General features: G+C 37.3%; 1 protein-coding gene across 3 annotated transcripts in view; it reads left to right on the forward strand.

Annotated features, from left to right (window-relative positions):
* Positions 1-14,789, forward strand: part of ARID5B (AT-rich interaction domain 5B) — a 147,202-nt gene that overhangs the window by 57,507 nt on the left and 74,906 nt on the right. For all 3 annotated transcript variants that reach the window (XM_038411188.2, XM_038411191.2, XM_043518770.1), the window contains one exon: positions 5,122-5,352. In XM_038411188.2, coding sequence (XP_038267116.1) covers positions 5,122-5,352 — 231 coding nt within the window. The remainder of the gene's footprint in view (positions 1-5,121; positions 5,353-14,789) is intronic.

Here is a 14,789-nt window from a genome sequence, read left to right on the forward strand (position 1 = left end):
GCGCCTAAGGGAGTCAGGCACTCAACTCCCATTGAAAGCTCTAGTCCCAGTCATTTGACATGGCTAGCACTTTCCATTCTTTATCATTAAAAGTCTCCCACTTTTTCATCCATTACTGATTCTCTGCTTCTTGTTGGCAATGTAGCCAAAACAACGTATGTAGAAAATAGTAAATAAATTAAGGTAGGCATGTCATCCATGAGTCCTTCTTTGTAACAATCTGCAACAAAAGAAAGCAGCTGTGTTAATGCTCTTCATAGTTTCCTTTGCAGATTATTCAGGAAAAAAGTTTGATGGTCAAAGCCTTGCATCTTTCTTTATTTTCACTGTGCATTCAAAATAACTGCCTTGTTCAATTTGCAGCCCAGACACCAATGCATCGTCCCACTTTATTTAGTTCCCCTACTTTCATGGCTTATCTTATGAAGACCTTTGTTAACATTTATCAAAACAAATGGCAAGCCTGGGATCTTTTAGTAGTTTTTAGTTAATAAAACCAATCTTCTAGTTCTGTTATGTTAAAAGTACATTATCTTTTTATTACAGACTCTACAGCTCTGTCTGTTTTCCTTCTTGGCAATTTCATGACTGCTTCAGTTGATTGCTGTATAGAGAATTACAAAATCATTAAGGGTGGGGCTTTACCAGCTGACTTACAGTACAAACTATTTCTCAAAATAACCGCAACAGTACAATACTGATGTGTAATTTACGTCACAGTATGTTTTTATGAAATACTTTGTGGCACATTCATTTAGATTTAGGACTGAATCTCTCTGTCTCTTTTTAATCAAGCTTTTTACTTTTTAATATTTTCCACTCCTTGCCTTGGCTTGCCTCCAATTTAACAGCTTCAGTGAGAAAAAAATAACTGATCTTTTTTTTTTCAGCAGTTTAACTGCGAGTGTATTTTTCTCTTTGATGTATACATTTGTGCTAACTTAACTGCCTTGGGGGAGATATTTAGATTTGTGGTAGGACACATTGCACAAAGCTGGAACAGAGAATTGATAAAGTTGATGCACAAGTTTGGAATTTTAAATACTACCAGCCAATTCAAGCTATTGAGTCTTATGCACTAACACATTTCCTTTTTACAAACGTCTTTCTGTATAATGTCTTGTAATTAGAACAGGAAATCATTGAGTAACTGTAAGATGACTAAGAGCACTTAGACTGAAAGGAAAATTACCTTCCGAGAAATTATATTCACAATTTTTTTTTGCTTCACATTACAGTGTTGGTAATGATAGTAACAGATGTATGTACTCTTATCTGTATCATTGTTCTACTTATGTTTTCTGGAATAAAAATTCATTTTCAGTAATATCAGAAATGAATGGACAGCAAATGAGAAATGTCTTATTATGAAAAATATTCTGTGTCACAACAGAGTAGCAATTAAATTGAAACGTCAATATAATTATCAATAACAGTGAAATCTGGAGTTGTGCCATATACATAAAGTTGGTGCTCAGCCTTTGCTTGGTTGCTAGGAGCACAGTGAAAGTATAAAGCTTAGAGAAAGGAATGTCTAATATAATAAAGTAACAGAAGGTAGCATAAATCATTGTGAGAGCAGTGAATATTGACATTATTTTGCTTAAATTGGGTTGAAACTAGACATTTAGTCCTATGAGAAGAGCAAATTCATATTTCTTTTGAAAAATAACTACATCTACTTGGGGAGGAAGTGGAGAATTTGTGTTTCTAACATAGGCCTATTTGGACTCTTTTAAGCAAAAATCTTTAAATGTTTGTTTCCGTTGGCATCAAAATGCATTCACACTAATACGATTAAAAGAACTAAAGGGCAAAATACTTGGCAGATTTTGCAGTAGAGGCAATTAGGTGCAGGAAGGAACATGCATACTTTTTCCATCAAGCTCTATAAAATCCTGGTGTGAAGGTCTTTCTAAAGAAAGAAAAAAGCTTACTGATGTTAGAAGTAGATTATGGTGGTTAGCAATAACCATTATAGTCTGATGTTTCAAAAACAAGCAAACAAAAAGCAAGTTTCTGTATATCTCTTTTCTTTCTGTAAGTAATTTTTGATCTGAAAGATCAAAAATGGCTGTGCTCATTTGGAAAGTCAATGCTGCATAGATTCATTGTGTTTGGTGTTCCCTGAAGCTCATACAAAGACAACTTGAACAACATGCAATTCAACATGAATGCCAGACCATGCCAAAGCTGCCCCACTGCTTCAAAGAAACTATATGGATTAAATCTATACATATATAGTTAGTATTAGTATTTGCAAAGCACGGGTGGAACCACACATTACCATTTCTCTACAGAAATCTGTTTTGAACTTGAAATATATAAATAAATGAAAAATTGACATTGAAAGAGGTTACTAAATATGTAATTATGATATAAGTATAGGATTAGAGTAATTTCAGTTAAGCCTTACAAGCAATGTACTGTAGGTATAATCTTTGACTATGTACAGTTCTCATTATTGAAACTAAAATTAGCTTCAGTAATTTAACGTCTTCTGTTCAATAAGAGCTTAATGAAATATTTTTAAAATAAAATTATTTTTCCTTATTTTAAGGGTAAGTGATTATCACAGTTTAAATATCAGTTTATAGTGGCAGCAAACTCATTCTGATTTTTTTATACAGACAAGTGCAGCCAAATACACTAATGGAATCAGATGACATCTACACTAGATTCTGTTAGAAGAAAACTCCTCTTTGGGGCGTGGGGTCTATTTTCTTGGGATTAGATCTACTTTGATTTTCTTTGCTCCTGTCGGTGTGGGTGAAAGAAAATCTTTGTTCTAGGAACACTCTTTGTCTTTCGCTAAAAAAAAAAAGTGCAGTTTATCCATTCTTAGATTTATCTGTTGAACCAGTTGTGAATAGGGAAGGGAAAATGCATTACAAAGCATGTATTGGCAACAGTTATTGCATGCTTAACTTTCCATCCAAGTTTGTTTATGCACTTACGAATTGCATAAGAAGCAAAAAAATAGCTAAAGCAACAATATGTAGAATAACAGCTCTGTAAATGGTGATTTGGCTTTAATTGATGGAATCAGCTTGAGTTAAAATGTCATTCATCAAGCCCAGAATAGCGTACAGAATTCTGTGTAGTGACTTATTATACATTTTAGTGAAAACAAATGGTTTGTTACAAAGACTTATGGGAGGCATATTTATATACACCTTGTTACAAAGGTTGACCACATCCTGGCATAAGAAAAATGCTGTCTGATCAACGGATTTAATTCACCAATACTTCTATGAAGAGAGAGAGAGCAGCAGTAGCAGGCCTACATTAAACTTTCACTGTAGCTCAAGGATGGATCATGTGCTTGCTGTCTCTGGAAGACTCTGGCCCCTGATCCTGATTTAGGGGCTCTTATGAATGAGGAGAGATGACACATACAGCAAAGTGCTATTTTCACAACCATGTTGTTGCATAGGGATAAATAAAAAGATCATGACCACATCCTAACTGTCCAAAAGGTATAAGTCTACCTTTCTTAGAACAGTCATTCAGATGGTGTGTACAAAAAGGTATTACCCAGGCATGTAGACAAAGGAATGGTTTTGTTTTTCTCTGTTGACTCCAGAGGAGGTGAAAAGGCTCAGTACTTAGAAAAGTGATTGTTTTCAAGAACTGTTGTAAAACTAGTACTTTCAGCTTAACATTTAATGTTGATTTTTCAAATAATGCTTTCATCTATAACAGTAGAGTTTTGGAGAAAGTCTAAAGTATGTTAGTATTTATTTTTTCCATATTACCTCTCAAAACACACATTTCATACTTTTAAAAAAGTTCTGTATTTCTGCTTTAGAATCTTAATCAAAATGAGCATTACCTGTAGACATGAAGAATAAAATCATCTCAATGGGAGTTTTACCTTTGATTTCAGTGGGACCAGGATTTCTCCTACTGTTCTTTCCAACATTTGAAGTATAGTATTCACTTAAGAAGAAGAAACGTTATGTGGGTATTGGTAGTGTGATTAAATATTTAATTATCTGGTTGGTGACGGAAATAGCGGCTAGGTTACTCAGTAATGAAGCAGTAGACTAGAAAGTGTAAACTACAAACTATAGCTCATCTCAATAGATATGCATAGAAAGATAGATCCCGCTAATCAGTGTGAGGACTTAAGTGAACGTGAATAAAAATACAGCAGGATAGTGGCCTGAAAAGGTCATACCAATGCCTTCTGTTGCTACACATGTTCTATCATTTGCTACTACATTTCCCACTGGTTACCAGATCAGACGTTATTGTGATATTTCTAAATCAGCTACCTTGATGCTTAATGTCGTTTAAAACATAACAGAATGGAAAACTCTCTATTTTGGATGTTTTCCATTTTGGATCTGCAATTAAGAAGCTATGGAGAAGTTCATTTGACTGCATTGTGCTGTACATGTGTGTTGTTGAGATACTACCTTTACAGTTCATGTGAGGAAAGTTATTTCCATCTGGTGGGATTGCTTAGGATAACAGGCATTGCCAGACTGGATCAGACCAATGGCCTGTCTAGTCCAATATCTTGTCAATGACAGTGGCCAATACTAGATATTTCAAAGGAGAGTGCAAGAAGATCCACAGTGATCAATTAATTGTCTTTTTATACCGTTTAAAGTCTTTTTAGACTAGTTTAATAAGACTATATTAGAAATTTAGTACACATGGTCATGAAATATATCTATTAAAGCATTTACAACAAACTTCATGAAGTGTGAGATCACTTTCAGAATAGCTAAGGGCAGATTTTGCCACCCTCACTTAAGCCAAGTAGTATCTTACTACAGTGGTGTAAGGTCAGACTCATTGTGAGTAACAGTGTTAGAGTCTGGGCCTAAATCTGTAAGAAAAAAGGGTGTGAATGTATCATTGTCTGTATTATTGGTTGGCCCTCTCTGTGTTTGAAAACTACTTTCCTACAGAAGAGAGAACTTTGAAGAGCAGAGGCCTAGTTCTGCTCCCATTTAAATCAATGAGACTTTTGCAATTGACTTCAATGGGAGCTGGATTGTGCCCCAGACGTAGCGGATACATTCCCTTATTTGCTTTTTGGAGGGTTTTTTTTGTTTGTTTGCATTACTCCTCGTGCAATATTAAATTTATATATTTTTCTTCCAGGTAAGGAGGACGAAGATTCAAATGTACTAGTCCTCAGTTATCCACAGTACTGTCGATATCGTTCCATGCTAAAGCGTGTTCAAGACAAGCCATCTTCAATACTAACAGACCAGTTCGTTTTAGCCCTTGGTGGCATTGCAGTAATCAGCAAGAACCCCCAAATCCTTTACTGTCGGGATACGTTTGATCATCCAACTCTTATAGAAAATGAAAGTGTATGTGATGAGTTTGGTAAGTCATTTTGCAACTACCTTCTTTGTATGACAAGAAAAAGCATTTTTCCCCATTTAAAGTTTATATGTTTCCAAGTGAAAAATGATAATAGAGTGAATCCTTTAAAGAAGAGCAATGCTATTTACATTTGAAGTGCTAAGTACCAAATGTGCTATCCCCTTCACTATTTCTGAGATGGAGGGCTATGGTAATGGGCTTTCATCTACTTGCAGTCTCCATGTTACAACTTCTATTTATCACACCCAAGGTTGATGTTATTAGGGTGGAGTACATAGCACAATTATTCAGTGTAAATTAAAGGGACACTTGTTAGGATTTGAAATTACCTACCTTGACAGTTAATCTATACTTTAGCTTTCCCTTCAGGACTCTAGTTTTATGAATTTTTTTTAAAGGAATCATTGCTGCAACATGCTAAGTAATGCAAAACAGAGAAGACTCTCTGGGTGTCCCATTGTAAACAAGGTATTGAATAACTCTTATCACAGTGCTTATAATAATAATAATGCCTACCCATGCTACAGCTCTTTAAGTTTACAGAGTGCTTTACAGACATTAATTAATCCTCACAACAGCTCTCGAGATAGTCAACTGTATTATTATCATCTCTGTTTTACGGGGGAGACCAAGTAATTTGCCCAAGGTTTGTAGTCACACAGTTGTTTTCACTGTTCCACTATTGCCATTTGAAAGAAAAAGAGTTAATATTAGAACTCAGGAGCACCTGGTTTCTAACTAGGTGCTCAAACCCCTGGCACACACTGTTTGTTTCTAACAGGGCATAGAAGAAAGAGCAACCACACACTATGTTTTCGTACAAACCTAGACTGAAAGTCATGGTAACTTCAATGGGCGTGTTGCCAAAGCTAAGGGTTTGATTCTAAAAGTGCTAAATCCTTCCTGTGAGTTGTGCCCTGGATTCAGCAGGAGCAGAAGATGCTCAGCAGTTCTGAGGCAGCACTCGGAACTTTACAAGTTCAAGCCATAAGGAAGGTCTGTAAGATCTGGCCCATTAAGACTGCCAGATGACTAACACTTTTGTCAGATTAACCAAAGTGCCAGAGGATACACAGCTGAATTTGTGGCAGAGTACATGCTCTGTGTACACACTGGATAACTTCAGTAACGGGTCCAGGGTTATTTCCAGAACAGTTTACGTGTGATGTGAGAATCAAATTTTATTAGCCATATCACCACATGGATGAATACTGCAGTGGATGGCAAAAAGTATTGTTTATAGCATTAAGCATCTATACCTTTGACACATGAAATTCATATATCTCTGCAAGATAGTGTCTGTTTTTTTTTAGAAAGACAATTTATGTTTATCCATTTAGTCATAACCATGTTTTTTCGGAAATCTCAGTAGGGAGAAAATTTCCCTCTGTTTTGTTTCCCAGCAACTACCTGCTAGCTGATACTGGTCAAGCCTTTTTCCTTTAAAGTTGACATTGCTACTCTGAAGCTGTAAACCCACCTCTATGACTGGAATTGGGTGTTTCATATATGCAGTGCAGACCTGCTTTATTATAAGACTAAGGATGCCCACTTGTAGGATCTGATCCTGCAGTCATTAACTCATGGGAGAAATTCTTTCTTCCATGAGTGGCAGCATTGAAGTTCGTGATTCCATGAGTAAGGGATTGGGCCCTTCATGTCATTCACTTTCAATAAAATGTCATATAGTTTTATTAAACTATTGAACTGAGATATTAGTTGGCATTGGGGAAAAAATAAATTAAATATTTTGAAAATCTGGTCCAATGGCATGATAGTGTCATCTTCATTTTTATTTACATTGAGATATCCAGAATAGCATATAAAATTCGGATTTAATTGGTGATCTTCTTACATTAGGAAGGTTATTTTAGGCTGTATGGAGTTTGATGAGCATGCCATCCTTTTTCTGCACTATATTTTATTCCGGGTCATTCCTTGGTTACAGCTTTGTTGAAATAGTTGGACCTATAATGTAAGTATATCATGGAATATTAGTAATAGGTGAGTCAAAGAGAACTGGAGCAATACAGGAACCACATTTGGTGAACTACAGCTAGTGCCTTTGTTCAGCCTCTGAAAGCTATGCCATTCTCTTGACCTTTGCAAGACAATTATCTGATTATCAAACCAGAGCCAAAGAAATGTTTCCCCCCAAGTTAATTAGGTGTATTTGAAATTCAGTTTAATTTAACCAGCAGGTTTTTTTAAATAACTAAAAGAAAAACTGGCAATCTTTGTAAATATATTTACAAAACTAATGATGTGGTAAAATTTGCAAGGCCTGCTGTCTAAGGATGTTGCAGACTGGGCTACATATAATTCTGTGGCTGTGTTGTAAAATGTATGGTGTCAGTTAGATTACCTTGGTTGCATGCAGTACACAAAGTGCCTTTTTTTTTTTTTTTTTTTTTTTTTTGCTGGCAGGACAATAAAATGTGCAACACTTTGTTATACAAACTGTTTACACTGATAACATGTAGATTGATGTCACATGTGTAAAGTAATGACTGCTAAATCTAAACAGGCAGGGTGGTACTGTAGATAAATGGATTACTCTAAGGTAAGGCACTGGTATTTATCAGTCAAATCTGAGGAGGAGACTAGATTATATAAGTATGAATAAAATTCTTAAAAGGTGTTTGTTAAAAAATCCAGACACATTTAATTTGATGGTCTTGGATGTGTCTTACACTGGGAAAGATAATGTGAGGAAAAGGGTGCAGAAGGTCAAGGAAAAGGTACAGATGTATATTTCTCCCGTTCCTAAAGTATCTACATTAATTACAAAGGAAGTGGAAATCTTTAAGAGGGTATCTTACACTCACAGCTCCTTATGAGAACACTCTTACCCATTCTGATTTCTGATGTGGGTGCGAGATCTACTTTACTTATTGTGCTACTCAGTAAAATCTTACACTTATTCTGGGAACTGCAGCACCTTATGATAAATACAGTATGTAAGAAATGAGATACCAAAAACACCCAGACAAAGAACACCGTAGCATAGGAGCTGCTGTACATGTTAGACCATTTTAATAGAGGAAATGTTCTTCCATAAAGCTTTCTCCTAGTTTTTATTATGCATTTTTAGCAAGAACATTTTGTTCTGCTTGGTATGACCCTTTTTTCCTATCTTTTTTTCTGTTCAGTGAAGGGGGGGAAAAACAGCAACATGGGAGAAAAAAATCTTGTCTCAGTGTTCTTCATGAAAAAAAGAAAGGTGAGAAATTGTTCTGTAAGTGGCAAGGGCAGCTAGACTGTGACTGTCAATCATCACAGACATGGGAGGAAGAAGAATACCTACACACCATTTTAGACCCAGATCCTGTGAGGAATTCCACATGGGTGGATCCCTACATTCACACAGAGCTTCCTGCCGGATTGCCACCAGGGTATGGCCTTGGGTTAATTTAGATAAATTACTGCAATGAATGCCCGCAGGCAGTGCAAGCTGAATCTGAGCATAAGCACATCCCTTTCTTCTTCTCCATATCTTTTCCCAAAGACACTATGGGTAAGTCTACACTGTTATTAAACACCTGTGGCTGACACACTGGGATCAGGCTGCGGGGCTGTAAAATTGTGGTGTAGATGTTGGGGTTGGGCTGGAACTTGGGCTATGGGACCTTCCCCCATTGCCAGGTCTCAAAATCTGGTCTACAGCCTAAGCCCTGGGAGCCCTCCCCCGTCATGGGGTCCCAGAGCCAAAGCTCCAGCCTGAGCCCAAACATCTACATCGCAGCTTTGCAGCCCGAGCCAGCTGACTCTGGTGTTTAATTGCAGCGTAGATATACCCTACCAAGGCCCCGCTTAGTAAACTGGCTTCACAGTCTGATTGCTGATGCAAGTATAGGGGGCACAGCTTTCCAGTGGAGAGAATGGACCCACACATATATAGCCCTTAATTTCTCTTAAATTTACCAGGAAAAGGTTGCCGTGATAAGGAAGCCTGGAAGTTTCACCCTTGTTGGTGGTAAATACTTACTAACTTACCTAACTGGCTTGAAGGATCCCCTCTCAAAGGCAAACATGCTTAAAAGTTGTGAGCTTGCATGTATACAGGAAATAGGAGGTATCAAACTGAGTTCACATCTCTTGATACCCAAAGTGAATGGAAACAGCCATGGTTTAAACAGCATGTCTCCTCCACCTCAAGGAAGATCAGTTAGATACCTTTGCAGACAAGCATCACCCATACAGAAAACGAGCTGCAATAGTGATTACAAGCAAAAGAATTGAGAAAATTTGAACTTGGGCAGAAAGGTAGGAGTACCATTGTCCACTGTGGGGCAGAAACAAGGGGCATGATCCCTATCTGTGACTACTTTTAGGTCCACTAGGATTCTAGATGGCCAATAGAAAGGTTGTTCTGAAAACAGGCATTCACGCAGCCAATCAGAAGGCAGGCCAGTGTCAGAATTTCTGTTACATCCTCCCTCTTCCCCATCCTTCCATAAGGGGCAAAAAAGCCAGAGAAAAAGGATCAAGGGGGGTAGGTTCTCCATCTTGATCCCATTGTATTTTCATGTATGCATGATTAGATTCCATACACATATTCACTTCCCTCTAAATGCCCACATCAACTGGTATGTAAAAAAACTCCCTGAAAAGATTACTTATGGGCCATTGACTAATTTCTCTAAACAGAAAACTATCAGTAAAGTACACACTGCATATGATTCATTTTTTTGGTTCCTATTATTGAGTAACTTTTGTAAAGGCCTGTCATTTATTTTTATTGCTAGGCAGACACACATGCTGCCAAAGAAGAGAAATGAACAAACAAATAAGGGCCCCTATTAATTTTCATGATAAATTCCAGTGGACTAGCCATAGGTAAAACTGTCTGTACAGACATCAACAGCCACTTTTTTGAAAATGGGAGTTGCGGGTCAGTGTGCAGAAATGTGTGGTGCAAATGTGCACCTGGAGTTGCACATGCACTTATTACAATTGTCTGTGCACGTTGGGTAAGGATAGGCTTCATTCTCCTAATATGCCAGGTTCACACCTGGTGCTACTGCCGATGCACAGTGATGACAGTTAGAGGAGGATCAGGCCTTGTCTGTGCAGACGGGTAGATGTCTAATTACCCATTTATGCATGCTACTGTCAGGGGAGGGATAGCTTAGTGGTTTGAGTATTGGCCTGCTAAACTCAGGGTTGTCAGTTCAATCCTTGAGGGGGCCGTTTAGGGATCTGGGGCAAAAATTGGGGATTGGTCCTGCTTTGAGCAGGGGGTTGGACTAGATGATCTCCTGAGGTCCCTTCCAACCCTGATATTCTATGATTCTATGATATTTGTATGGGTGGTTGCAGTAGATGTGCACACAATGTGCACATTTGCATGTAAAAGGAGGTCTCTAGCTTCTGGAAACTTTTTGTCTTCAAATGTCTCTTCTGTTGCTTGTAATGAACGAGATATCAAATTGTCTTCAGAACAAGCAGCAAACAGCAAGCAAGAAAATAAGAATGTTTGTGCACAGGCCTTAAAAGTCAGAAGATCAGATGCTTAGATGATATAGATCAGTACAACTCCATGGACCTCACCAGCTGAGAAGCTGGTGCAGAATGTTTCATCACAACAGTATGGTGGATAATAACATATCATGGCTATTAGATGTTTACAGGGAGACTTTTTTGTTGGTTTTGTGCGTGTGCTTGCTCTAAATATAAGCAGAGTGTGAGGGAAAGCTGGATAACATTTCTTCTTTATTTTTCAAATATGCTTGGTAAATATTAAATCATTCTGGATTACTTTTATAGCGCGTTGGGCCCAATATACCATTAAAAAAGCTGTTTCATCCCTGGGTTACAATAAACACCCATTCACCCCCCCCAAAGAAAGTTAAAAGTTTTATTAATGTCTGTAAAGGACATTCTTTTACTAAACAGTTCATACCAAAAAGTGAAAGAGCTGTATCTAGTTATACTATTAATATCAATTTTCCCCCTGAAAAATGAAACCGATTCCTTTTACATAAAAAGATCAATGCACAGAAAAAACAGCTTATTGGAAAATGACGTGTAAAGTCATTACAGTACCCATTTCCCTCCCTCCTCCTTAAAAACCAACAGTATATCTCTTACATTAGGAAAAATCATCTCCTTAAAAAAATCCACATTTTTCCCTAAAACAATGTAGAAAGCAGAGTCTCTCACTTCCTAGGTTAGCAAAGTTAGGATCACTATATAAGGCATTATGGTCACCCTCCTGGGCTTATGCGGTAATAAAAGGATGCCCTCTGGTCTAAAAAATAATGTTATCTAGCTGGTCTTCTTTGGCCAGGTAATTTGTGGCTGAGATGAGAGGGCTCCAGGATTGGGCTGTAAAGCAGAGAGGACTGTGGGGGCTAGCTAATGTTCCATAAAGAATGAGCAGGATGAAAGCAGACTACTGTAGAAATTGCAGTGGTGCCATTAGTACTAATATAACTGAAATTTTGCCATTGCTTTCAATATATGTCTCCACATCCAGTTTTGTGACTCATAGATAAAATCAACTGTTTAGAAAAAACTGGCATATACAATTACTTTAAAAATATGCACAGTTCCAGTGCAATAAAATACAGAGAACTTTCCTGTTGGTGACACTTCTTTATTCCTGTAACTCAAAAGCAGCTTCCTTTTTAACCCAACCTTAGTACGTAGGTCTCAATTTGGACTAAAACATTTTTCTTATAAAGTAAAATACTGAAGTTATTGGCATTTGGCTACTTTACATGCACTGTAATTTATTTCAATGGAAGGACTAGAGCTAAGATCTCCTGATGCCCAGGACGGTATTTTAATCTCAGGACATTCCTTCCTCCTATCATAAAAAATGCTATTCCCTCCTCAGGAAAGGTATCTCGGGGTCTTCTCCCTTCTTTTAGTGGTCCCCATCACTCTGTATTTATCTCTTACATCTAAATTAATTTTCTTGTTCTCAATATTAATCAGTCATTGCTTTCTATGGATCATGAATAGATCTTGATGCATGTTGTTCTTGATTCAGTCTGATACAGTCTGTATCAGCGAGTAGCAGCTCTCCTGCATGGTCAGCATTCATTATCCAGAAGATTTGTCTCGGGAAGGATGTTTTACCACACCAACATTTGGACTCAATCAGAAGAGTTCTACTGAAGCTTAATTAGCTGGCGTTAAATGTGATCGAAAGCAAGAGTTTTCTCAACATGCCCCAAATTCTGTGCCTTCAGGGGATTGTATCCAGCACCAGAATGTGTTGGTAGATTTGACAAGTTCAACAGATGTCATCTTCTTTCGTGCTTAAGTGCTCCCTAGACTCTTCTATGTTGCATTATTTTACTCTTTTTAAAAAAGCGCTTCAGTGTTCTATTCTTCTCTTTTAAAAAATGTACTTGCCCACACCCATGGATAACCCTCTGAGAACATACCAGTGTGAGTGCCTGATGTAGGAAGACAAGGTGGGTGAGGTTTCTCCATGCATCCAGGGAAGGGGAAAATATAATGGTCTTGATTCTGATCTTACACTGGTTTTATATTAGTGTAACTTTTACTTACTTGAGTGGAGCTATTCCTGATTTACCACATTGTCAAGGCCTGATATACACCCCCCTGAAGGTAGAAGTAGTCTTTCCATTGACTTTAGACATTCAGTGAGATCAGAATCAGGCCCAATATCTTTGCTGTGTAGTCACAGGGGATCTAGGCTGTAGAAAGCCCACACCCAGGAATCTACCCATCCTATGCACCACACAGCTCCCCTTCAGAAAAGGGTAGCTGATTATATGGCCAGTGGGCTTGAACCCTCTGGTCTAAAGGTGTACATTGTGGGGAACAGTAAGCCATTTCTGCCTGTCTCCTGCTCATGCCCTCAATAGTGGGTGTAACCTGGCCTGCTGGGATTGAGGCTTCTGGTCTGTTCCTATGACTTGTATAACAGGAATTAGGGTTCTAGTGTAAACCCAACAGCTCATGTGCTTAAAGATATGCATATGTGCAAATGCTTTGTTGGAGTAGGACCAGAGTGCTCAGCAACATGCCAGATTGAGCCTGCAACCTCCTAAGAAGAAAATTCATTTTGTTTTCAAGGCATGTAATGAGAAAAACTTACTCCGTGGATTTTGAAAAATATATTCTTTAATGTTATTTAGAACCTATTTAGTTTTTTCTACCCCCGTTTTTAATGTACCCAGGGCATGCTGTCCAGTACTGTATTTTAATACAAGTATGGTACGACAGCGGGAAAGTTGCTAGTATCCCAGTTGTAAGGCTAGAACATTTTAGAATTTATATGTGTTCTTACAAATATTATACGAGTATATGAAAGCCTTTGTATTAGCATGGATGCTGGGACCTCCTCAGATGCAGCTTTACAGTGGCATCTTCAGCAGTCTGAAAAATATGCAAATATTTTCCATGGCTCTGGGTAGAGTGGTTTAGCTAAATATTATAATTTTTAACTTTCCCAAAACAAAAAACAGGACGTAGCTAGAGGGGTAGTAATGATTAATGCATAACAGAGTTATATCTAATGTGTATGTGTGTGTGTGTGTATATATATATATATATATATATATATATATATATATATATATTTCTCATCTTTGCAAACATAAGCCTTTAGTTTTAAAGAGAAAATCTGGAAATGTTTTTGAATTCTTGGTCAGATCTTTTTTTTTAATTTTGTTAATCCAACTGTAGAGTAAGTTATTAATGATCCCCAGACGTTGTTTATAATGATTGATTTTGCAGTTGTGAAATAATACTTCCAGTTTTTCTAAACAAGTGATATTTCCTAGTATGCTCTGCAGAATTTGAATAAAATATCGGAAGGCAGAGCTGTTTATATGCCCAGCCTAATTGCTTCTGTTACGTGATTTCTTCATTCTTAACAGTTTTAGCTCTAATTGCTTTTTTCCCCACATCTAAAAATAAATATTTGCAAATTTTGCATTATGTCACTCATTGTAAAGGATAAAATAGTTGCATACTTGCAGCAAAAAGCACTGATAATGGGTCCTTTTCTGTCTCACGGTGTAAATCTGGAATAACGCCATCCACTTCAGTGGATGTTACACAAGATTTACACCAGATTAACTGAAAGCAGAATCTAGCAGAATCATTAGCAGTGAGTTGTTAAGTGAAAGAATGTGTCATGTTGTAAAGTGAGATAAACTTGGACTAGATGACTTCTCAAGGTCTTTTCCAACTCTACATTTCTATTATTTTGTGATCCATACTAACTCAAAAGAAGCAAAATATGTTTCTTTCCTTTTTTTGCTAAGTGCATTTTTCAATAGCAACCATATTTTTGAGCTCTACACATACTCCATAAATTCACTTTTATTGAACAAAACCAGAATCTAAAATTTCCTTGTTAGAGAATATCTACTGTAGTCACTTTTTACAGGACAATTAATTTTTTTAGGTTATATGCTAATGCTCCCTCCCCCCTCCCCCCTGTAAAG

The sequence above is a fragment of the Dermochelys coriacea genome, chromosome 7 (assembly GCF_009764565.3).
Source record: "Dermochelys coriacea isolate rDerCor1 chromosome 7, rDerCor1.pri.v4, whole genome shotgun sequence".
Classification (NCBI taxonomy): Eukaryota; Metazoa; Chordata; order Testudines; family Dermochelyidae; genus Dermochelys; species Dermochelys coriacea.